At 39.5% G+C, this 26,478-nt stretch overlaps 1 protein-coding gene across 1 annotated transcript; it reads right to left on the bottom strand.

The window, feature by feature from the left end:
- Positions 1-8,561: 8,561 nt before the first annotated feature.
- On the bottom strand, positions 8,562-26,352 carry LOC147998324 (uncharacterized). Its single transcript, XM_087601232.1, has 4 exons — positions 26,184-26,352; positions 11,800-12,159; positions 11,105-11,245; positions 8,562-8,700 (listed from the first exon to the last, which is right to left on the bottom strand). The coding sequence occupies exons 2-3, from the start codon at positions 12,143-12,145 to the stop codon at positions 11,112-11,114; spliced, it is 480 nt and encodes a 159-aa protein (XP_087457358.1). The 5' UTR covers positions 12,146-12,159; positions 26,184-26,352; the 3' UTR covers positions 8,562-8,700; positions 11,105-11,111.
- Positions 26,353-26,478: the final 126 nt, after the last annotated feature.

Raw genomic sequence — 26,478 nt, 5'->3', positions numbered from 1 at the left:
CCCCCTCTCCCCCTCTCTCCCTCTCCCTCTGTCCCCTCTCCCCCTCTCTCCCTCTCTCTCCCTCCCTCCCCCTCCTCTGTCTGTCTTATCCCACTATGATATGAGCAATATACTTGAATAGAACTGTCTAAATGTGATTGTTACCTAATCTGTTACAGATCAGGGACAGAGGAAATTACAATATTGTTCAAATTTAGAAGTAAGTATAGTCTAATATGAATTAGAGGTTGAGAGAGTTCTGTAGTTGCTACATGCATTATTTGGAGAGGGGTGTCCATATAGTATGTGTAGAGGAAGGAAGCCTGACAGGTAAATTATTGCAAGAGGTTATATGTAACCGTAACCCAAGTGGGTAAACTAAACCAACTCATATGCTTGCCTGCCTCAAGTGGTCCTTGATTGGCCATCTCACATGACAGTCTTACCAGTGCATGCCTCTACAACCTACACCATCACTTTTTCCCCCACCCTCAAATTATCTTGCTCTTTCAGCAAATCTCTCTGAACTCTTATTTTTAACTCTTTGGATAAAAGGCCAAGAACCTGGACATGCAAAACATAGGCCCCACACATCAGTAATACTTCTTATCACATAATAAATCTACCATATAAAGACTTGAGGGGTCATCTTGAATTTGCAATTCTTTGCATTTTGTACTATCAATGTGGGAAGATCCTCTACTACCTTTCTAGTCCCCTAGCCCCAGATAAGCCTGTAATCTTTGGTCCCCATCTGCTTGCTTGCCATCCTTCACAATGACAGGACAAACCTATAGGCATGTGAGTACTTCAGGCCATGGTTATACATGGTCACTCCAAAAGTCCTCTAACAAACAAAAGACAATTACAAATAGAGAATAATGAGTAGGGCAATGGTGTTGTGACAAATATTTGTTTCATCTAAACAAGTCACGTGGGTAGCAAGAGGCAACACAAACTTCTCAAGGTAAGTCCCAAAGGCCCAATGAGGAAGAAGTAGACTAAATATTTAGTGTGTTTGTGCTGATTCTTTTTCTTTATTTTTCTGTTGTTTGTTTTTAATTTTAATTTCTTGGATATTTTATGTATTTATATTTCAAATGTTATCCCCTCCCCCTGCTTCTATGAGGGTGCTCCCACTTCCATCCACCCACTCCAACCTCAATGCCCTGGCTTTCCCCTACATTGGGGAAATGAGCCTTCACAGGACCAAGGGCTTTTCCTCCTATTGATGCTGAGCAATGCCATCCTCTGCTATATATGTAGCTGGAGCCGTGGGTCCTTCCATGTGTACTCATTGGTTGGTGGTTTAGTCCCTGGAAGCTCTGGTGGGGTCTGCTTGGTTGATATTGTTGTTCTTCCTATGGGATTGCAAACCCCTTTAGCTCCTTCAGTCCCTTCTCTAACTCCTCTATTAGGGTCCCCCTGTTCAGTCCAATGGTTAGCTGCAACTATCCTCATCTGTATCAGTAAGGCTCTGGCAGAGCCTTTCAGGAGACATCCACATCAGGCTCCTGTCAATAAGCACTTCCTGACATCAGCAATAGTGACTGGGTTTAGTGGCTGCATATGGGATGGATCCCCAGGTGGGGCAGTCTCTGGATGGGCTTTTATTCAGTCCCTGCTCCACTTTATTGCTTTGATGAATTACTTGGTAAGAAACAACATAAAAAGGAAAGACTTGCTATGGGTTCAAAGTTTGAGGGGATATAGTCCATCATGGAGGAGGAACATGGCGGTCTTTGGCTCCAGGGTAACAGTAGTGTGCAGTTATTGTGTAGATAGCTTTCTATTATTTGTACTTAGAGTTGACTAATGGTGATAAAGGAACATGTGCCTTCTGTCTCATTTGGTGCTAAAGAATGCTATATAGTTGTACATTTTTCACACTCAGTTCTAGTGAGAGAAAAAGGTGTATTTTGCATGTGTTTCATTCATTTCACTTTAATATAATCTATTGAACACATACGAGGGTGAAAGTAGCATTGTGAGAATAAAACACATGTTTTGAAAGCCTCAAATAGTGCTTCGGATGTCTAAAAGGGTAGGATTGTGGATGCACAAACATTAAAAATTAGTGTGCACATCAACAGTGAGGGAGAGGCTCACAAGGCTCTGCCCTAGCTGAGGAGCTGGTGGCCATCCATGGCTGTTGGAAGAGGCGCTTTTCTTTGGGGTTATGATGGATATAGGTTGCCCATGTTCAAAATTCTCTCTGGGATTTTGAATACACAGAAGGAAATAAGCTTGCCTACAGGACAATCATACTTTTTTTCATTTTCACTAGCATTTATTAATTTCACAAAATGGTGGATTTTTTATGGGATATTTCATACATCTGTATATTACACTTTGATCACTGTAAATGTTTTATCATGCCCTGCTTTCTCTCCCATTGCTCTCCTTCCTTTACCTACTTCTCTTTTCCTTTTCATGTGCTGTTTTTCTTTTTCTTTATTTTTGCACATATGCATACATGTAAACATACAAATACAACCTGCTGAGTACACTTAGTCCTGTTCATTTTTATAGTTTGGGGCAGACCCCTTGAGATTGGATAACCAATTAAGTGCTTGTCTCCTGAGAGGACTCCTCCCGCAAACTCAGCGAGCATTAAATGCCTGTAGCTGTTCACCTAGCAGTAGGGCCTTGTGAGGTTTCTTGCAGTCATGTGAGCAAGTCAACTAACTACTGTTGTCATTGTTCAAATCTTTTTGGAAATGACATATAGTTGAGATTTCATGTATGCAGCTTCCCTGTCTGGAGGAGGCACTAAATGAGTAAAGTCCTCAGGAAATGTGTGCTGTTGAAGTGGCCATGTCATGGACCTCCAAGCTTCAGATCCATGGAGGATGGCAAAGTCTATCCACTTGTGGTAAAGCTCCGAGAGAAGTGGTGAAGCTTTCTCAGGGAACCAAGTGTAAGTGTTGACAATGTGTGTGTAGAAAATGTCAGCCGTAGCTTCCTAGGCCAGATATTTATGCCCTGAATTCTGTGCTCATCACAGACTGCTCGTACTGAGATAAGGTAGCTATCTGCATCCTTGATCTAGCTGTATACGATAAGCACTTGGGCTGGAGAGATGGCTCAGCAGTTAAGAGCACCAACTATTCTTCCAGAGAGAGGTTCTGAGTTCAATTCCCAGTAACCACATGGTGGCTCACAACCATCTGTAATAGTATCCAATGCCTTTTCTGGTGTGTCTGAAGACAGCTACAGTGTACTCATATGCATAAGTCTTAAAAAATGTGCAATAGGAACTGACTCCTTGTTCAGCTGTATGTATGAAATATCCTGCCCCCCGTTCAACTATATATAATAAACTTGCTGAGGTTTCAGGGTGCTGTGGTTTCTCCAGTAGAGGGTCTAGTCCATCCCACCAGATCCCTGATGTTCTGTCTTCTGTCTGTATGCATGTCTTTTCTCATCTTCTTCTCTTCATCAGGTTCAAGTCCCTAGAGCCATGCATTTCCTTGACAACTGTCCTATATAGAAGACACAACCTCAAAGCAGACATCTTGGTCCTCTGTCACAGACAATATGACCTGCCTGCAATCTTCCCCTGCTTCTAGGGTGTAGGGGTTGTGCTGTAGGTGTATCAACTGAGGTGTCACCCCATGATTAGTTGTTCTTTGCATTTTAACCAGTTGTGGCTTTCTTTAATGGTTTGTATTTGTAGCAAAAGCAATCATCTTTGATGGCAGGGAGTCAGGGGAGCTACACTTAAGTGTGAGTATAAAGGTAAGCATTTACAATGCAGTTAGAAATTATAAAGGTTTAGGAGAGAGGCAGAGCTGTAGGTTCTCTAGGGTTCATGGTCTAACCAGCCACGTATAGTTGGCTAGGTTTACAGTACCTGGGACAATTTTCCTATTATTGAACAGCCCTTAAGTACAATTAGAAGGATCTTGATTACCTCCATGGTATTCCTCCATGGTGTCGCTACTGCACCCTTGAGGAATATCTTGCCTTGCTGGTTATTATTATGGTTCATAGGTTTTACTGCTGTCTAAGACTATTGATTGTTTTTCTCCCCTGACAGCTTGTATAGCTCCTTCTAGCACTAGGAGAGCATTCCTTTAGGGAGGAGGCTTCCTGGTCCGTTGCAGCTTAATATCTCCAAGCCCTGTTTTCAATGTATGTGGTGTTCAGCAATAGGAGCTGACTCTCAAATTCTGAGAGGCACCCAAGGGCAATGGCAATAGCCTGTCTAATTTGAAGGGTCTCTCGGACTGCCCTGACCTACAACTTGAAAAACGATAGAAACTGGTTTTTGTGTGCTATTTAGGGGTAGGGTGTGTGTGTGTGTGTGTGTGTGTGTGTGTGTGTGTGTGTGTGTGTGTGTGATGTAAATGTAGGAGACCATACGCACATATGTACAACATACACACATTATGTAGTCATAAGTAAACATAAAAAAATATGAATCTGTAGCTTGCCTTTGGCCACTTCATAGGTTCTTTTTTCTTCCACTCTTCTCCATCCCTTTTCCACCCTTTCAATCCCCAAACACTAGATAGGAGAGAGAAAAGGATAGAGGAGAAGGAGGTGATATTATCATTAGACTACTTCCTGTTGATTAGGGCCATCGAGTTCCTTGAGGTAAGTTTGATCTTTTCTGTCAGAATAACTAATTTTTTTCTTCTGTGCACATGACTACTTAACTAACCATGATGAACAGCAAACAACAACCACCCTACCTCTTGAGGTCCTAGCATTTATAAACCCTCTGAAAAGTCCCTAGAATTCCAAATGTCACACAACCACAGAAACAGTCTGCTGCTGGCAAAGTTACACACCTGCTTGAGCACAAGGCAAATCATAGTAAACTGCTGTGGACAATCTGAAGCAGCCCCATAGCCCACACATGAGATTAAAACAAAAATGTATTCCCATAACATTCCTGTGTTTTTCAAAAGAAACAAAAATATGAAGTAACTGATAATATGTTTGTCACACTTATCATATTCAAAAGGTTTTCAGCCTTTGAAGAAAGTTTTTCTGGGCTACAGAACAGAAAAGGAAAGGGCCCTGACTTGACTTCCTTGCACAAGTCTTTTTATATTAGTCTGCTAGAACTACCTGTAGCAGTAAGTTCCACTTCCAAACAGTAAGTGTGATCATTCTGAGATCAGCAGACCAGCAGGCTTAGAGAAACACGGGCTCATGATTATAGGAGATGCAGCTTGGAAAGGCCGACTGTGCCCTGACCTGTCATTCATGTTAATGGGTCGTGTTAATGGGTCCCAGATCACATGACCAATCTGCCTGGCCCTTCTCTGGAAATGTCTTTTATTCAGTTACTCTAGTGTTTCTTGATCCCTTCCTCATGTAAGCACCACTTTCAGGTGCCTCTGATGGACTCTGGAGCAAGTCCATGTTTGCTATCTCAGCTCTGGGCCCTTCTCTTGCAATCATGGTCAACAATGTGAAGAATCCACAGGCTGGGGCCCTTTGTCTCAGAAGGCTTTCTGTGAGTCATTGTGCACCCTTGGCTCATTTTTGCATGAGTCAGCTTCAGTCCTCAGCCTCAATTAGTTTTTTTTTGTTTGTTTGTTTGGGATTATTTATCCAGGAAGTTACTAGAAGCAGCTGACTATGCAGATCTCCGAGTCTCCCATATTACAGTTTGGCTTGGCTGTAAGAAATCAACTGACAGAGGTTCTTTACCAAAAAGCAGCATTTGAAAATGAGCTTCATTTTTCTTAGTCTGTTTTAAGCACTATTTTCAAAATAAGAATATGTATTCATCTCTATGAAAACCCAAGCTAACCTACTGGATATGATCTTGGAACATTCATGATTATCCACTTAAACATCAAAGTATCATATGATGTTTAGTTCTGGGTTATGAGTGCTCTTTGTATAGCACTGCTTGCACCAAATCACTCTTTCTGGGCACCAGGAAAACTGTTATATGCTAGAATAGACTAAAAGCGCTCCTCTTGTTACATTGTGTTAAGTGTGCTTCTGAATATTCATTTGCAGTTCTTGGCATACAAGCCAGTGCGATGGGTTTTCTGTTGAGGAGGTAGGGACTCTGCAGCTTCTTGTTCCTGTAATGAGCTCTCCTACCAAAGCAAAGTTATTCTCTGATGTAGACTAGCCTGAACTGGGGGCAGTAAGCAACTCTGCTGGTCACATGCCGGCAACCAAAACCATGCACATCACAGCTTTAGAAAAATAACACTCTAATTCCTAATGCATATATTTAAATTAATATGTAAAGTAGAGATGAGCATATATACTGACTTTTCATGTGACCATTTGGACTTTAAAAGGGTGAGATGTATGCTTCTCTTAAGGAATGTGAAACTTGAGTTTCTAAAAAGAGTAAAATTTGAAGTGTTTAGCAAGAAAAATTGGAGAGGAATGTATTAATGCTAAAGAGGATGTAAATGTACAAACAAAGTCTTCTATCAATAAATCTCTGGCCTTTACACTTCTCTAATCTTGTACAAAAATTAAGGCTTCATTTTCCTATATGCTAAATGGCATATAGATAGTAGCCTCATTCTCATTTTTCTCTAAATTTTTGTCATTTTTTTCATTTAGAAATATTGAACTCTTACACAATATTATAGAAAAATCTAACAATTTTTTGGTAACTCTGAGAGGTTATTTTAAAAACTAGCTGAAGATAATAAACTCCACGATGTTCCAATCATATAAAAAGATATAGTTAAACATGTAACACTTGTATATAACATGCCATTCATTTCTGAGTTACTTATAATGTTATGTAAATTACTTTAAAAACAAAAATAAATCTATATGTGGCACAATTATTTTCAAACATTTTTGGTCTTTACTTTAATTCATAGATATGGAATCCACATATATAAAATCTATTATATTTTTCCTATGTACCCACTACACTACTGAATATATAAGAACAATGGAAGTTTTCTGTTGTAATGTATTAAATTTCACTCTCTAAGGAATGTTAAATTTCAGTATCTACTACCTACAAATGTGATTTTATTTGGATATGGTGTCTTTGAAGACATAACTTATTAAAGAAACACAAGATGGAATTGTTCTAGATTTCTGTTGACTCTTAAATGATGAGTGTTTTTGGCCAAGAGAAAGGATAGGAAGAAAAATGTATGCAGTGTATGAAATTTTCTCAGGATATGTAAAGAAACATCTACTTACCTTAGATAGGTACAGTATTAAACAGTCCAAAGAAAGGATTCCATGTAAATACAGCTTGGTGAGCTAATGAGTTTATTGAGGTTCTATAAAGGTGTATAGGTAATTCATGGCCAGCTATCTGAACAGCTTGCCTGCAGCTATACTACTGAGGAATCTCATCCACTGCATGAATGACATAAAATGCTAAACCTCTGAAAAATCCCCATGGAGCACAAGTTGGAACTTAAACCAACAGAGTCCCATACCCAGTCAACATTCTACCTCCTACATTAATGATGAGGAAAGGAGAAGCCTTGGGAAGATCTGTGAAGGAATCTGGGCCCTATCATCTCTGTGAATCTGGTCCATTCTTCCACTAGAAAATGATAAAAGCTGATCTCAGAAGGCTTATTGTTTACATTATCACAGATGCTCTGATTTAATATGGTACTGGTCATATCTATTCTGGAGAAAACAAATCACATGCAATATGATAAGAAATTAGAGAAACAAGGAATGATTCTTCATAAACCTAGTGAGTTTTTGTGGGCTAGCAACTTAATTTCAGACTTGTGGCCTTCTGAACTGTCTATGTATAAATTTCTCTTGTTTTAAGTTATTTGACTTTGGGGTAATACTTAATCACAGACTTGTAGAGCAAAGGGTACCTTCGCCAAAAGAATTATCCATCTGCTCTCTTCTCAGATAGCCATCATCCTAAGCTGTTTATTATTGTCTTACACACCTTTGTGCATGCTACATATACATGGGTCTCTCTTGTGTACCCTTTATCTTATACTTGTTTGACTGTCATTAGTATATAGTTCTTTCATACATCATAAAATTTGTATATATGACATCATAAAATTGGAATATTTCTAGGACTAGCTTTCTCCCTTACCCATTTTCCCACCTCTGCAAACCTAATATTCAAGCTTCCATATCATTCTTATGTCCCAACTCTGAGGAATTCAAGTCTCATCGTTGGCCTTTATTTCTCTGTTCAATTTAACTCAGAGAGTCTCAAGTGAATTTGTTCACAACCCTAAAGCAGAAACTTGGCCTCCCGTTGTTCCAAAAGAGTGTTTTTCAAGTATTAATGTGCTATAGAATCACCTAAAAACTTATAAAAAGTGATGTTGTAGTTGAACGGGAACGTTTCTGACTCAGCTTGATTGTAGTGGACTTGTGTAATTGCATTTCTAATAAGTACCAAGATACTGTTGCTGCTGTCACTGCTACTGTCCTGTAATACTAACTGGCTTGGAGGCAAGACAGAGCATTCACTTGTCTCCTTGAATACAAACTAGATCTCTTTCTCTCTAGAAGTAAATTGTTTAACACTAATGTTGTAATAGTTAGGGGCATAACATAGTTGAAAATTAACACCTTTAATATCTGCTAAGCCATGATTAAAAAAACTATCGATATAACTGAGTCAAGAAGATTTTCAACAATGATTTACTGAGCACACGGTTTGAGTTATAGGAAAACAATAGGTAAAGTTGACTTTTAAGGGTGACAAAACGTAAGCCAAGTCAGTGCTGTTAAAATCCTCGTGTGTTTCATCTTGGTGCCTTCAGACTGTGGGGAGTAATAAGGGATAATTAGCAATTGTGGCACCACAGTGAACCAGCTACTTTTCAAGTCCAAGAAAGCAGTCAGTCGACCCAATATGTGTGTGCTGTTTCAACATGATTTTTCTACAATATCTCTCCATCAAAGCCTAGATCCTTAAGTACGAACCATCTCTACAGATTCTGAACTCAACCCCTTCCAACCACAGCCACTTCATTTTTTTCTCAAACTGAAAAATTCCACGTTTTTTTTGTTGTTGTCTGGTTTGGAGAGACCACTGTGGGATTTTAGTATAGTTTTCTATTGGAACAACACCAACAGCAACAACAAAACTGCTAGCTGGGAATGATAATGCACATCTGTAATCCCAGCACTTGAGATGTGAAGATAGGAGGAACCTTCTGAGTTTGAGGCCAGCCGAGTTATATAACAAATTACAGGACACTGTGGTCTACATTAAAACCATATGCTCTATTCACAAATCATACGCTTTTAACCTACAGGTTCTATGCTAGTAAAAAGATAAATGAAATTGTATAATTTGATAAACTAATGGTAAGTTCATTAGGAAAATAGCCTTCCTATGACTCATCTTCTGTTGACTGTTACACGAAATAGAAATATGTTCAACTAAATGTATACTAAGATATCAATCCCAGTGATTCTAGTTATTATAATTTTATGATTCATCACAAACACAAAGACATTCTTTCCTGTTAAATTAAGAGATTATTGCTGTTCCTACACGATGAGGGCTCAATTACTATATATAACATTACTTTAGTAACTTGTTCTGGCTAATTGGGTTCTCAAAATATCATGGGCTCAACTAACCAATGTGGCAAATCTCCAACCCACTAATCCTTATATCTATAGCTGATTGAATGGAGATAAAGCCCATTTGGGTTAGGCAGATGGCTTGGCACTTAAGAGTGTTTGCTGCATGAGCATGGGGCTCTGGGTTTTCATTCTAGTGCCCATGTAACAAGGTAATAATGGCCTTGTGCATGTCTCAAACTCCAGTACTGAAAGAACTAAATGTAGGGTCATTAGGGCTTTCTGGTTTGCTAACTTAGCCATAGAACCTTGAACTCTGGGTCACAGATGCAGCCTCAAGGAAAAAGGTGCAGTGTGATGAAGTAAAGTCACCCGATGCCCTCTTCTGATCCTGATGCATCCCCCATGTATGCATATACTAGACAGTCACACACATATGCACACACATACTCAAGAGCACAGAATTTCAAAAACAAAAAAGAAAGTGAAGAACATTTAAGAACATGGTGTAACAAGGGGGAGGGAGGGAGGGACAGGTGAGAGAAAGGGGATGGGTGTGGGAAAAGGACTGAAGCCCTGAGGGTCAGCATAAATAATGGAAAAAGGGGACTTCGGGAGGAAGGAGGTTGGGAGGACCCTCCAGAATGTACCAGAGACCTGGGAGATGAGAGATTCTCAGAACTCAAAGGCGAGGGAACCTTTGAGTAGATAAAATGCCCTACACTGAGGATAGGAAACTTGTTGAGCCCACAGCAGAAAACAGGGCATCAAATGAGGGACCAGGTTGCCATCCCACAGCCAAAGCTCTGACCCATAATTCTTCCTCTCTGAAAGAAATGCAGGGATGGAAATGGAGAAGAGCTTGAGGAAAAGAAGGTCCAGTGACAGGCCCAAAGTGGGATCCAGCTCAAGGGGACGCCCCAAGACCTGGCACCATTACTCAGGCTATGGGGTATGCACAAAAAGGGACCTATCATGATTTCCCTTCAAAAGACCCAACAAGCAGCTTTAAGAGTCAGATGGAGATATGTGCACCCAACCAATGAACAGAAGCTGCTGACCCCTCTGGTTGAATTAGGGAAAAGCTGGAGGAAGCTGAGGAGGAGGGCAACCCTGTAGGAGGACCAGCAGTCTCAATTAACCTGGACCCCTGAGATCTGTCAGACACTGGATCACCAACCAGGCAGCACACACCAGCTGAGATGAGGTCCCCAACACATATACAGCAGAGGACACCCATGTCTGGGTTCAGTCAGAGAAGATGCACCTAACCCTCAAGAGACTGGAGAGGTCTGGCAGGATGGGTGGGGTGGGTTGGGTGGGGACATTCTTGTGGAGACAGAGGGGGGCTTGGGGGGTGGGAGGGAGGTATTGGATGTGAAACTGCGGGGGGGGGAGTGGACCAGGAGGGGAATAAAATCTGGAGTATAAAAATAAATAAATAAAAATAAAGAACATGGTGTAGTCTGTGCTACCTAGTGTTCATTATTAACCTTAAGGTGAATTTAAGAATTAATTCTTCAACAGTTTTCATTATTTGGTTTACAATGAAAACATTTAAACATAACACAAACACACACATATAATACACACACATAAACAGTAAGCTATGCTGTACACTCCACATAGATACCTGGGTCCTAGATTTTGTTTGTAGCTGAGTTAGGATTGTTATCATCCTCCTCCTTCTGATTTTCCATATCAGTCTCCGCTTTCTCCTTACTTTCAGGTTCGTTGGGAGGAACATGGGTGCATTGATAGTTATGGTCATTCACTTCAATATGTAAAGAAATAAACAGATATTAAGACTAGAACTTCTAAAAAAACCCCTTAGTTTTTCAATCAGCAGGAATATCTAGCACTGTATTTGCAGTATAGAAGTAAGGAGCAACAGAAACAAAGGAGCAAATATATCTGGATACCTTTCTAGGGTCATTTCTATAGCCATCAGACTTCAGCTGAGGGCTGGACTGTAAGTGACTGAATATTTTCACTGGCATACTCCTCTCTTTGTAGTAGATCTCACATCCTTTAAAGCTACTTATTTCTGACTCTTTGCAAAAGGATAAACAAAGTCACTTGGGTCTGCTGCCCTCCACCCTCAACCCCCCCAAAAAACCCAATAAGGAAAACATTCATTTGAATTTAAAAAGTAATAAAGCATATTGCTTCCACAGTCTGTGTTTTCTCATTTCTACAGTGGTGTCCAAATACCACATAGCCTACATGGGCCCACAAGTCAGATGTGGCCTTTACAATAAATATGTTGTATGAAAGGACATACCACATTTCAGTTAAAGTGCAAAAATTCCATTTTAGATAACTTACCAGTGCCTGAAAATTTTTCAGTACCCTCATCAATAGCTTCATCATGGTCATTCTCATCCTCGCTGTTCATGTATTCATAGTCTTCGTCCATGGGTTCCACAAAGTCTTCATCATTCTCTATTTGCTCAATATGAAACCAGATGGCACCCTCTCCTTCCTCTATCACTAGAAGGTCTTGAACTTCTGTTTCCAAAGCAACTGGTAGCATGATGTCTGGGACCAAGGACACATATTCTTCAGGTACCAATCCTTCTTCATCAAAATCTAGATATAGGCTCATATGTTGTTCAACTCTAATCTGATCTCTTGCGTCAGGGGCTTGGTTTTGCTCATCAAAACCCGACATGGTATGGCGCACACCTGTCAAGAAATTTGGTTGGGCTTTAACTATTTTCTAAAGAGGGAGAAAATTATCTAAAAGCCTTCTAGGAAGTGGTCTAAAAACCTTCTGGGAGGTAATGAGGACAGCTGCTACTTTACCTTGAGATCTCCAGTGAGCAGGAGGGATTTACAATGGAAGTTGACATAGGTAGAACGTGGGAGTCATAAAGCACTCCTTTTTCTAAAGTGCTTTAAGCTCATTGGCTGAGAGGTCATAATTGACATATTTTGTGTCCAATGAGAGTCCTGGGATTTTAGTTGTTTGTCTTTTGAGTCCTTAGGTTTCTGAGCTAACTTTAGATTCATTGATGCCCTGTCTGCCATTATAATAAGGTCCACCATTGCTAGAAAAAGTAAAGTATTATAAGACGCTGGTTACATTGTGATACCCTCTTGATTTTGACCTTGGAAGAATTCACATCAATAGGGACAGAGGTATTATAAAATAGCATGGAAAGCAGACCCCAGTGGTTTTATTAACTTCTCAGAAAAAGAAATACAGATTTTGGGCTTTTTTTTTCTTTTCTTTTTTTCGGAGCTGGGGACCGAACCCAGGGCCTTGCGCTTGCTAGGCAAGCGCTCTACAACTGAGCTAAATCCCCAACCCCGATTTTGGAGCTTTTTTAAAGTTATTAAACATTTATTTTAAAAGCATGTAAAGTTGAAATACAGAAATCTACACTTGGTTGAAGAAAAAATAATGAAAGCACAGCTGAAAGTTCTGCAGCATGCAGTCTTTTACTCCAGCTCTGGGGAGGTAGAGATAGATGGATCTCTGTTGAGTTTGAGACCACCCTTGCCTACATAGTGAGTTGTAGGCAAGCCAGAATTACATAGTTTCTTTTCCTGTCTCCTGAGAATTTGGCTGTATTTCTGCATTGCCGAAATGCTTGACTTCAAGAGAATAATAAACTATCATTAAGACTATCAGGGCTTGATCACTATAAAACTCCAGACTGCCCAACACAAGGCATCTGAAAAAGGCAGATTTTCTGCATGTTGCCCTGTACTGATTCATTTTAAAAAATCTAGTACTTTCCCAAGATATTGGAAAAGGAGTAACCGAGACATTAATTTTCTCCCCCTTTCAGGTCTCTACCATCTTCATTAAAGCTTTTTTTCTTTTCTCAACACTTGTCTTTGGCCACTGATTCTCGTGACAGGGGAACAGTTTTTCAGTCAACAAAGTAAGACTCTAGCAATTAGACCATGACCTTGATGTAAAACATTTCTTAAAATTGTGGAGACATCAAAAGCCACGTTATTTAAAAAAAAACAAAACAGTTTTATATACCAGATTATTTTTAAAATAAGTTCTCGCATTACAAACAGCTTCGGAAATATCAGGTTTCAGAAAATATCAATGAATCTCTTTCAAAACTCTAAACACATTGCAGTGCTTTAAATTTTGCTTCTCATCCCATCTTAACATGGAGCAGAGTGGTCCTCATAACTTTTTGGTTGGAATATGGAACGGAATATTGAAAACTTGATCAACAACAAAATTGGGCCATAGCAACTTCACTCTGAGATGTAAAGTTGGTTTTCTCCTGAGTTCTCTGGTGTGACTTTTGGTGTGTTCATTGTTCCCAGAGATTAGTTTTATAACTAACATCTTATTGATAACCCTAGTTGCTCTTTAAGGTTGCTTTGAGAAGCATTTAAGGTAGCAGGCACAGAAGCACATTTGCATTTTAGTGTGTATACACGAGTATAAATCAACAGGTTAACTGACTCTAACCCTATATGTGTGGTAAAATGTAATTTGGTTTTTAGTTCTTTTAGATTCAGATAAATGTGTTATATACATAATGCAATACTTTGGCAATAGGACTCAAGTCTAAAAATGAAATTTCCTTATTAAATGACTTTTTATATGCATTTCCTGTAGGTAAGCTTATATTTTCTGCAACTGAATTTTGACTTAGACCTTTAATTTGAGCACAATTATGAAATTTCTGCTTATGGCAGTATGTTGGATTATTTTGGATTTTGAAGAATGCTAGATCTTGCTTGGATTCTAGCTTTATTTAACCCCTAATGCTTTTTGCTGATATTTTTGCTTGAGGTCACTGATCATTAGTTTCTTAGACCTCCAAAGTGAAATGGAGTCCTCCAATGCCTCTAATTTGGCATTGGAGGACTCCATTTTCCCATATACAATATTCATTAGAGAAATTTGTGCTTCTTTTTTAAACAGGTATTAGGCAGACTAAGAAACTTACTGTCTGAAAAAAGGGATTTTCAGTAGACACTTGGCTACACTCTACCATAAGGGACCAGTACAATGATTCTGGCATTTTGCCTTCTTGTTAGAGCACAGTGTGAGCCTCAACTTGTAGGGTATGAGACAAAGAGACATGAAAGGGAAAATGGGAGTTGAAAGGAGGATAGAAACTGCCCTAGAGGGATTTTGCACGTCCTTAGGCATACAGATTCAATGGCACACTAAATGGGACCTTCAGTAGGAAAAGTGTTTGTCTTGATATAATTTCTTAAGCCTGGAACATAAATCAAAGAATCAAAAGGTAGAGGACACATGTAACTAGAGGCAAGATGGTGGCTATAATCACTGACAACAAAAGTGATACTTCAGAGAAAAGAGAGGGTTCCAGAACTATCTCATCCTTCTGCTTTCCAAAGATTAGAACATTTCTGTTTTGAACAATCCTAATGAGAAAAGTTCCAGAAAAACTATCTGGGACATGTATTTGGACTTAGCCAAACTGACATCTGTCCCAATTAGGATTTCTATTGATATGATGAAGCACTATGTCCGAAAGCGGCTTTTGGAGGAAACAGCTTACTTCATCTTACAGCTTCTACTCTTATGACTGAAGAAAGTCAGGGCAGGAACCTGGAAGCAGGAACTGAAGCAGAGACAATGAAAGAGTGCTGCTTACAAAGAAACAGGAAAGAGCATATGTCAGCAGCTTGACAGCACACCTAAAAGCTCTAGAACAAAAAGAAGCAAATACACCCAAGAGGAGTAGAAGACAGGAAATAATCAAACTCAGAGCTGAAATCAACCAAGTAGAAACAAAAAGGACCATAGAAAGAATCAACAGAACCAAAAGTTGGTTCTTTGAGAAAATCAACAAGATAGATAAACCCTTAGCCAGACTAACGAGAGGACACAGAGAGTGCGTCCAAATTAACAAAATCAGAAATGAAAAGGGAGACATAACTACAGATTCGGAGGAAATTCAAAAAATCCTCAGATCTTACTATAAAAACCTATATTCAACAAAATTTGAAAATCTTCAGGAAATGGACAATTTCCTAGACAGATACCAGGTATCGAAGTTAAATCAGGAACAGATAAACCAGTTAAACAACCCCATAACTCCTAAGGAAATAGAAGCAGTCATTAAAGGTCTCCCAACCAAAAAGAGCCCAGGTCCAGACGGGTTTAGTGCAGAATTCTATCAAACCTTCATAGAAGACCTCATACCAATATTATCCAAACTATTCCACAAAATTGAAACAGATGGAGCACTACCGAATTCCTTCTACGAAGCTACAATTACTCTTATACCTAAACCACACAAAGACACAACAAAGAAAGAGAACTTCAGACCAATTTCCCTTATGAATATCGACGCAAAAATACTCAATAAAATTCTGGCAAACCGAATTCAAGAGCACATCAAAACAATCATCCACCATGATCAAGTAGGTTTCATCCCAGGCATGCAGGGATGGTTTAATATACGGAAAACCATCAACGTGATCCATTATATAAACAAACTGAAAGAATAGAACCACATGATTATTTCATTAGATGCTGAGAAAGCATTTGACAAAATTCAACACCCCTTCATGATAAAAGTCCTGGAAAGAATAGGAATTCAAGGCCCATACCTAAACATAGTAAAAGCCATATACAGCAAACCAGTTGCTAACATTAAACTAAATGGAGAGAAACTTGAAGCAATCCCACTAAAATCAGGGACTAGACAAGGCTGCCCACTCTCTCCCTACTTATTCAATATAGTTCTTGAAGTTCTAGCCAGAGCAATCAGACAACAAAAGGAGATCAAGGGGATAAAGATTGGAAAAGAAGAGGTCAAAATATCACTATTTGCAGATGACATGATAGTATATTTAAGTGATCCAAAAAGTTCCACCAGTGAACTACTAAAGCTGATAAACAACTTCAGCAAAGTGGCTGGGTATAAAATTAACTCAAATAAATCAGTTGCCTTCCTCTATACAAAAGAGAAACAAGCCGAGAGAGAAATTAGGGAAACGACACCCTTCATAATAGACCCAAATAATATAAAGTACCTCGGTGTGACTTTAACCAAGCAAGTAAAAGATCTGTACAATAAGAACTTCAAGACACTGAGGAAAGAAATTGAAGAAGACCTCAGAAGATGGAAAGATCTCCCATGCTCATGGATTGGCAGGATTAATATAGTAAAAATGGCCATTTTACCAAAAGCAATCTACAGATTCAATGCAATCCCCATCAAAATACCAATCCATTTCTTCAAAGAGTTAGACAGAACAATTTGCAAATTCATCTGGAATAACAAAAAACCCAGGATAGCTAAAGCTATCCTCAACAATAAAAGGACTTCAGGGGGAATCACTATCCCTGAACTCAAGCAGTATTACAGAGCAATAGTGATAAAAACTGCATGGTATTGGTACAGAGACAGACAGATAGACCAATGGAATAGAATTGAAGACCCAGAAATGAACCCACACACCTATGGTCACTTGATTTTTGACAAAGGACCCAAAACCATCCAATGGAAAAAAGATAGCATTTTCAGCAAATGGTGCTGGTTCAACTGGAGGGCAACATGTAGAAGAATGCAGATCGATCCATGCTTATCACCCTTTACAAAGCTTAAGTCCAAGTGGATCAAGGACCTCCACATCAAACCAGACACACTCAAACTAATAGAAGAAAAACTAGGGAAGCATCTGGAACACATGGGCACTGGAAAAAATTTCCTGAACGAAACACCAATGGCTTATGCTCTAGGATCAAGAATCGACAAATGGGATCTCATAAAACTGCAAAGGTTCTGTAAGGCAAAGGACACTGTGGTTAGGACAAAACAGCAACCAACAGATTGGGAAAAGATCTTTACCAATCCTACAACAGATAGAGGCCTTATATCCAAAATATACAAAGAACTCAAGAAGTTAGACCGCAGGGAAACAAATAACCCTATTAAAAAATGGTGTTCAGAGCTAAACAAAGAATTCACAGCTGAAGAATGCCGAATGGCTGAGAAAAACCTAAAGAAATGTTCAACATCTTTAGTCATAAGGGAAATGCAAATCAAAACAACCCTGAGATTTCACCTCACACCAGTGAGAATGGCTAAGATCAAAAACTCAGGTGACAGCAGATGCTGGCGAGGATGTGGAGAAAGAGGAACACTCCTCCATTGTTGGTGGGATTGCAGACTGGTAAAACCATTCTGGAAATCAGTCTGGAGGTTCCTCAGAAAATTGGCCATTGAATTGCCTGAGGATCCAGCTATACCTCTCTTGGGCATATACCCAAAAGATGCTTCAACATATAAAAGAGACACGTGCTCCACTTTGTTCATCGCAGCCTTATTTATAATAGCCAGAAAATGGAAAGAACCCAGATGCCCTTCAACAGAGGAATGGATACAGAAAATGTGGTACATCTACACAATGGAATATTACTCAGCTATCTAAAACAACGAGTTTATGAAATTCGTAGGCAAATGGTTGGAACTGGAAAATATCATCCTGAGTGAGCTAACCCAATCACAGAAAGACATACATGGTATGCACTCATTGATAAGTGGCTATTAGCCCAAATGCTTGAATTACCCTAGATCCCTAGAACAAAGGAAACTCAAGACGGATGATCAAAATGTGAATGCTTCACTCCTTCTTTAAATGAGGAAAAAGAATACCCTTGGCTGGGAAGGGAGAGGCAAAGATTAAAACAGAGACTGAAGGAACACCCATTCAGAGCCTGCCCCACAGGTGGCCCATACATATACAGCCACCCAGTTGGACAAGATGGATGAAGCAAAGAATTGCAGACCGACAGGAGCCGGATGTAGATCGCTCCTGAGAGACACAGCCAGAATACAGCAAATACAGAGGCGAATGCCAGCAGCAAACCACTGAACTGAGAATAGGTCCCCCGTTGAAGGAATCAGAGAAAGAACTGGAAGAGCTTGAAGGGGCTCGAGACCCCAAAAGTACAACAATGCCAAGCAACCAGAGCTTCCAGGGACTAAGCCACTACCTAAATACTATATATGGACTGACCCTGGACTCTGACCCCATAGGTAGCAATGAATATCCTAGTAAGAGCACCAGTGGAAGGGGAAGCCCTGGGTCCTGCTAAGACTGAACCCCCAGTGAACTAGACTATGGGGGGAGGGCGGCAATGGGGGGAGGGTTGGGAGGGGAACACCCATAAGGAAGGGGAGAGGGGAGGGGGATGTTTGCCCGGAAACCGTGAAAGGGAATAACACTTGAAATGTATATAAGAAATACTCAAGTTAATAAAAAAAAAAAAGAAAATGAAAGAATGAACCCTGAACATTCACAGGCAAATACAAAATTCATCTTGATCATCTTGAGTGATAAAACTCAGATCCAGAAATACAAACATGGTATGTATTTGCTTATCTATGAATATTAGATGTTAAGTCTTGATAAGCTACAATCCATACAACCATACAGGCTCAGTATAAAGTACAGATAACTAGGTGACAAATATATTTCCCTATGAAAGGGACCTAGAATGCATAGTTATAGATGGATGGGGTGGACTAGAACAGGATATTCAGTTGGGGAAGTTAAGGGTAGTAGGGAAGAGAGAGAACACAAGTAGATGCAGGTAAAATTTAGATACCTTTGTGATATGAAAATCTAAAACAGTTGAAACTTCATAAAGTACATTCACATTTATCTAAATAGAGTCACCATATAATGGGAAGATAAAGCCCCACATAGGCATCTGATGACAACAAATGAAGCTTCCAGTACCTGGACTTGGTTACATCTAAATGACATGTCCCATGGTAATCACCCACACAACCCAGACTGTTGTCAGAGCTAAAAATTACTCTCTATAAACTGACAGCATGAACACATTGCTGAAAATAACACCTTTACCACTCATTGAACATGAAAAAGTAAAGTTTGATACTTTGCACCATCCAAAGGAGAAATACAAGGGTTTGCCAACCACAAACCCTTAGATATAGTATTCTACCTGCAAAATACTCTAGTGCACTGATGTGGAAAGTTTTTGGCGGGGGTAGGAGGAGCTATGAAAGTAACCAACCAATATCTTTACTTGGCTTAAGGCATGTTCTACAGCATGAAACCCTTATCTAACACTGTTTTATTACCAAGGATGTGAGAATACACAGCAGAGTAATGTAGAAAAAAGTAAAATAGTGAATGTCTATGAAAGAAACAGAGCAATAAAATGACACCTAATGACATTCTACTACACTCATAGATCAGTACATTGTTCAGTCATAATCAGAGAAGCTTTTTCCTGAAGCATGTGGAAATACACACAGAGACACACAACCAGATAATATACAGAGTAAGAGGCCTTGGAACACTCAGCCATAAATGGTGTGTGGCCATCAGATTCCTCGGGGCTCATGAAACCATATGGAAAAGGAAGCAAAAAGAGTTAAAGACCTAGAGGGGATGAAGAACACCAAAGAAACAAGGTGTTCTACACACAACTAGACCTATGCACATATGAACTCACAGAGATATGGCAGCATGCACAGGGCCAGCATGGATCTGCACAGGATGTAGATCTAGAGCTGAAAGGAGAAGAGGATATATGTCCCCACCAAACTAGACGCTATGTTCAATTGATAACCACTTGTAAATGAAATTTTGTTTTTCTCCAATGAAGTCTCCTTTTGAAAATAAACTATTAGTACTACTCAGCTATCAAAGACAATGACTTCAGGAAATTCATAGACAAATGGATGGAACTAGAAAATATCATCTTGAGTGAGGTAACCCAATCACAGAAAAACACACATGGTATGCACTCACCAATATGTGGATATTAGCCCAAAAGCTCGAATTACCCAAGATACAATCCACAGACCACATGAAGCTCAAGAAGAAGGATGACCAAAATGTGGATGATCCCCCTCCTTCTTAAAAGGGGGAAAATATCCATAGGAGGGGATATGGAGGCAAAGTTGGAGCAGAGACTGAAGGAACAGCCATTCAGAGCCTGCCCCACATGTGGCCCATCTATATACAACCACCAAAACTAGATAAGATTGATGAAGCTAAGAAGTGCATACTGATAGGAACCGGATATAGATGTCTCCTGAGAGACACAGCCAGAGCATGTCAAATACAGAGGTGAATGCTAGCAGCAAACCATTGAACTGAGAATGGGACCCCCATTGGAGGAATTAGAGAAAGGATTGAAAGAGCTGAAGGGGCTTGCAACCCCATAAGAACAACAATGCTTACCAACCAGAGCTCCCAGGGACTAAACTACTACCCAAAGACTATACATGGACTGACCCATGGCTCCAACTGCATATGTAGCAAAGGATTGCCTTGTTAGGCACCAATGGAAGGAGAAGCCCTTTGGTCCTTCCAAGGTTGGATCCCTCAGGGGGCTGGAAGGGGGGTGGGTGGGGAGGGGAACACCCTTATAGGAGAAGGGTAGAGGGATGGGATTTGGGGCTTATGTAAAGGAAACTGGGAAAGGGAATAACACTTGAAATATCAATTTTTAAAAATCAAATACAATTTTTTAATTAAAAAAATTAAAAAAAAAGAGTGCTGCTTATACTCTTGCTCCTCACGGCTGGCTCAGCCTGCTTTCTTTTACAATTCAGGAACACTAGCCCAAGGGGGCCACTGCCCACAGTGATCTGGACTCTCCTATATGAATCATTAATCAAGAAAATGCCCTACAGAGGCCAATCACATAGAGGCATTTTATCAATTAAAAGTTTCTATTCCCAGATATGTCAAGATTTGTGTCAGGTTGACAAAACCAAGCAACACAACATTTTTCAAAGTTCACATAGAACAAAGTGGTCACCTTACTTATTAATGCATGTATATTTAACTTTTAAGTAAAGAAAAGGCAAAATTATCCTTCTACATTTTGCCACATGTAACTCGAAACATGTGAAATCATTTTATAAAAGAAGATACCAAGTCTCTGCTTTGGTCAGCACATTTGTGTTCCCCTCAAATCTTAAGTTGAAAGCCTATGCCCTTGGGGCATCAAGAAAAGTGCTTACTGCATAAGCATGAAGATCCGAATTTGATCCCTAGAAGCAATGTGAAAAAGTTGGGTAATAGTGGTACATGCTCACAATCCCAGTGTAGGTGGCTGGCTGGGGGACACAGACACAGATGGCTTTCCCAGAGATTGCTGGCCAGCCAGGATACTCTAATCATTGTGATCTAGGCCAATGAGAAAGCTTGTTTCAGAAAACAAGGTGGATAGAATGAGCCTGAGGAAATAAAATATGGCCAAGATTGTCTTCTCATCTCTCTCTCTCTCTCTCTCTCTCTCTCTCTCTCTCTCTCTCTCTCTCTCTCTCTCTCTCTCTCTCACACACACACACACACACACACACACATACACACACACACACACACTCACAAATGCATGCATGCATTCACATGCACTGTCACATGAACATAAGCACATGTACACACAAATGCATAACTTGGTTTTGGAAAAGAAATCCTGCACTTGAGGAAATGGTGTTAAGAGATGATTCTCTAAGGATGGGATGAGTTTATGATGCATAGTTCTCATGAATGTGATTAGTTCCCTCCCAAAGAGGCCTTGATGTATTTCTTTATCACTTTTCCCACGAAGACATAGAAGGCACTATCTATGAACCAGAAAGCATTCTATGCTTTCTATGCATATGGCACTGTGATGGTTAGTTTTAAATATCAGTTTGACAGAATACAGTATCACATGGGAAAGGTTGTGGGCATGTCTGTGTGGGATTGTCTGGACTGAATTAAGTGATGTTATAAGACCCAATCCACTGTGAACAGTACCATTGCCTAACTTTGGGATCTAGACTGTATAAAAGTGGAGAGCATAAGTTGAGTAGTAAGCACACACACACACACACACACACACACACACACACACACACACACACACACACACTTGATGCTTTTTAATGTGGGTGTGACTAGCTGCTTCAGGTCCTGTCTCATGACTTCCAAGCAAGTCTTCCCTTGACTTGGCATCTGGAATTGTAAATTGAGTAAATCCTTTCTCCCTTAAAAATCCATTTTTTCATGAATTTTTTTATCACATTATAAGACACAAAATTAGGACAGATATCAAATCTTTCAGAATTATAAAATTGGCTTTCCCAAGTTGTGGGATGTTGAAAACACATTTCTGTTGTTTTAAAACAACTCAATTCATGGTAAATTGCTGTGGCATCCTGAATAAATCAAGATAGCCCTTTCTTCTCTCTCTAGATGGTACTCATCCCAGCTCTGCATATTGGTTGCCATGCTGAGTAACTAAGTACAATTAAAAATAAAATAAACATTTAAATATTTAATATAGGTGTACATATATACTGGTACTAACACCCTGATTTTCTTCTACTCACTCTATTTTCTTTTTGCTACTAACATATACTTTATTTGCTTACATCTCCATATCAGCCTTATCTAGCTGTATGGCCCAGTTCATTTCTGAACTGTTTGAGCAATCCGCAGGCCTGCTTGGGTAACTATAATTTTCCATTTGCTCTAAAAAATTCCAAAAAAACAAGAACATGGCTAAGAGCCATCTTTGGAAACACCTATATTACAAAAGCTTTCCTTTTTATAGCAATGGGATTTCTTCATACTCAATACCTACAATTCCAATAATGTAATAGCCTTGCTTTCTCATTTAGTCAAACTTATGTTGAAGCATGTTGCAACTTATATTGGGAGCCTTTACTTGTTTGAATTAAGAACAGAGTATATCTGTCAGAGGGAGAGGATTCAAGAGTGTCCCTAGTAGATCAGCAGGGGGAGGTGGTGAAATCATTCATTAATCAGCATTCCTGGACTCTCAGATAGTAGAAAAATGACAACATATTTTAGGTAATGATTGACATCAGTTGCCATAGTACAGAACCCATAGGCCAGACTTGCAATATATTTTCTCCTGGCTGGCTCTATAATTCTCTTCACGAAAAGGACTTTTATACTTTATTAGGTTATTTGCTTCAGGGTAATGGGATGTATAGTAATGCCAGTGAATTTCATGACTGTGGGTCTATGATGATATTAGGTGATGAGCCAGAAGAAATTGTGTAGACTATCATAATACTATAGATAATGCAGTTCTGGAATCTTCGAAAGGTAGGTTTAGCCCCAGTACTGTAGGTACATGAAGACAGTTGGTATGATAAAGTTCTTGGATAAAATCAACTAAATGGAGAAAAGGTTTGATTCAGCTAATATTGAGCTGAGTATCTGGTGCCAGGGAAGAAAAGCAGAAGGAGCTTGAGAGTGAAGCCTCTGGTCATATGTCCACATTCAGAAAAGCATGCATGTTCATGCTTGCCTTGCTTGTACAGTCCAGGATATCTATTGTATACACTTGATCAAGCATCCAGCTGATCTCAGATTTGCCAAGTTAGCAGTTGACTCTAACCATTATGAGCATGCCAAAAACCTGAAGTTCTAGGCTCAAGTGCTCAAGGCATATAACACTAGGCTGTATGCAAGCAGAATTTCTTGGAATGCACCTGAAGGTCAAAGAATATATTCTGCATTTGATCATAGGAATTACCAAATCCCAAAATTGTTCATTTTCCCGGAATTGATAAGTCACTTTTATCAAAGTTAGTCAATTAAATGAAAATTAAGAAATCACGAATAAAAGTGTTAGAATTATATAACCTTAACTGTGAAAATTACCGAGGCTCCCCTTCTAGTAGTCAAAGTCATTCTCTTCATCTCATGAAGCTGTTTTATCCTTTGCTTAAAGACCCTGTTCTTATTTACCTTTAAAATTTAGATAAACTGAAGAAAGCTACTTTGCTAATTGTACCATTCCATATCCATTATTTTCTCTGTATCGATAAACAGAATGAGATCCCATTCTTTCTCTTAGACTATTGGGGAGGTCAAATATCAAATGAAACCAGGAGGACAACTGTAAGCATGAAAGTAACTGGAGAAATATTAAACATTTATAAAATAAAATTTGGCAGGTATCATATGGTAATAAATTGCAATACTTACGAAACTAATGTACATAATTTTGGATCTGAGTGAACTACTTGATATGCAAACACTTTTAAGTTATTTTCTACACACTGCGCTATTGAGACCAGCTTAACACAATGCTAAAACTATTGTAAATATCACTATAAGAGGAGGGACCTTTGATGAGAGTCAGGACATCAAGTGGAAGGATGTGGTTGCTATCTCACAGTCAAAAGCTCTGACCCAGAATTGTTCCTGCCTGAAGGAACTTCAGGGACAAAAAAGCAAAAGAGCCTGAGAGAAAGGAGGTTCAGCAACAGGCCCAAATTGGGGTCCAGCTCAAGGGGAGGCCCCAAGCCAGACACTATTACTGATGCTATGGTGTGCTTACAAACAAGAACATATCATGATTTCCCTCTGAGAGGTCCAATAAGCACCGAAAAAGAGTCAGATGCAGATATTTATACTCAATGGACAGAAGCAGGGGGACTCCTGTGGTTGAATCTGGGGGAGGGGCGCAGTGGGGAGCTTGAAGAAGCTGAGGAGGAGGAAAGCCCCCTGGGAAGACCAGCAGTCTCAACTGATGGATCCCAGAGATCTCTGACACTGAGCCATCAACAGGCAGCATACACCAGCTGATATGAGGCCCCTGACACATACACAGCAAAGGACTGTGGTGTTTGACCATAGTGAGAGAAGATGTACCTAACCCTCAAGAGACTTGAAGCCCCAGGGATTGAGGAGGTCTGGTGGGGTGGGGGTAGGGAGGTGGGGACATCCTTTTGGAAATGGGGTAAGGGGAGGAGATATGGGATGTGGAGGGGGATGAAAACTGGACTGTAAAAAAGGATTAAAGAGGGGTTGGGGATTTAGCTCAGTGGTAGAGTGCTTGCCTAGCAATCGCAAGGCCCTGGGTTCGGTCCCCAGCTCCGAAAAATAGAAAAGAAAAAAAAAGGATTAAAGAATATAAAATAATAATAATAATAATAATAATAATAATAATAATAACAATAATAATTGTAAAAAAGGATTAAAGAATATAAAATAATAATAATAATAATAATAATAATGTACTTGCTGAAAGCAGAAGTATGGGTTGTATATTTAAGTGAGATGAGAAACCAATTTCTGCTGGTGAAATGAAAAAGAATTAGGAGTTTTTGAATTCCCAGAATGGGTCAGGTAGGCTCTGTGAAATGAGCTTCTGGACAATACTTTTGTATAGTTTCAGGATGTTTTTGATGTGTCTCCTAAAGGCTCGTGTGTTCGAAGCTTGGTCTTCATCACGTCAGTGTAGAGGTACTGGGAACTTTGTGAAGTAAAGCTTGGTGTTAGACTATTGTCCACTCTCTTCAGGAGGGGTCAAGTTAGTGTACTTGACTAAGTTATTTTTTTAAATTGGTTGTTTTAGTGTTCTGCTCTTGTATAAGACAGAGTCTCATTCTGTAACCCATTGGCTTAAAATTTATAATTTGATCTTCTTACCTTTGTTTCTCTAGTATTATGTATGTATGTATGTATGTATGTATGTATGTATGTATGTATGTATGATGTATATATGTCAGTAGGTATGTATGCATATGTATGTATGTATATATGTATGTATATATGTATGAATACATGTGTGAGTGTGTGTATGTGTGAGTGTGTGTGTGTGTGTGTGTGTGTGTGTGTGTGTGTGTCCCACTTGGATCCTTAAGTTAATTTTCATTGAAAACCTGAACCTATGCCATTGTCTAAATATGCCACCAGAGGGCACAGGAATTTTCTTTTCTTACCTTGTTTCTTCTCCAAGGGCTTACTGGATCTTACTGCAGCTGAAAAAAAATAATATATTGTTATATTATCAGGGTTGAGTTCTAAATGAACTGATAGTCAAGAGACTCAAGCTTGATATGGCCTTTCTGTAAGACCAGTGACCATCCTCTGTGTGAGATGTGGCCAACTGAGTTTGGGCAGTGGGGGCATGAGATCATAAAGACCACTGTGATAAAATATGAATATGCTGCCTCACCTTTGAAACCCTAGTGCTGAATATGGTGTTATGTACTATAGGACTTTACTGTATTTGAT

Source organism: Rattus norvegicus, chromosome X (assembly GCF_021556685.1).
Source record: "Rattus norvegicus strain SHRSP/BbbUtx chromosome X, alternate assembly SHRSP_T2T, whole genome shotgun sequence".
In the NCBI taxonomy this organism is placed as follows: domain Eukaryota; kingdom Metazoa; phylum Chordata; class Mammalia; order Rodentia; family Muridae; genus Rattus; species Rattus norvegicus.
This window is presented reverse-complemented; position numbering and strand designations above follow the sequence as displayed.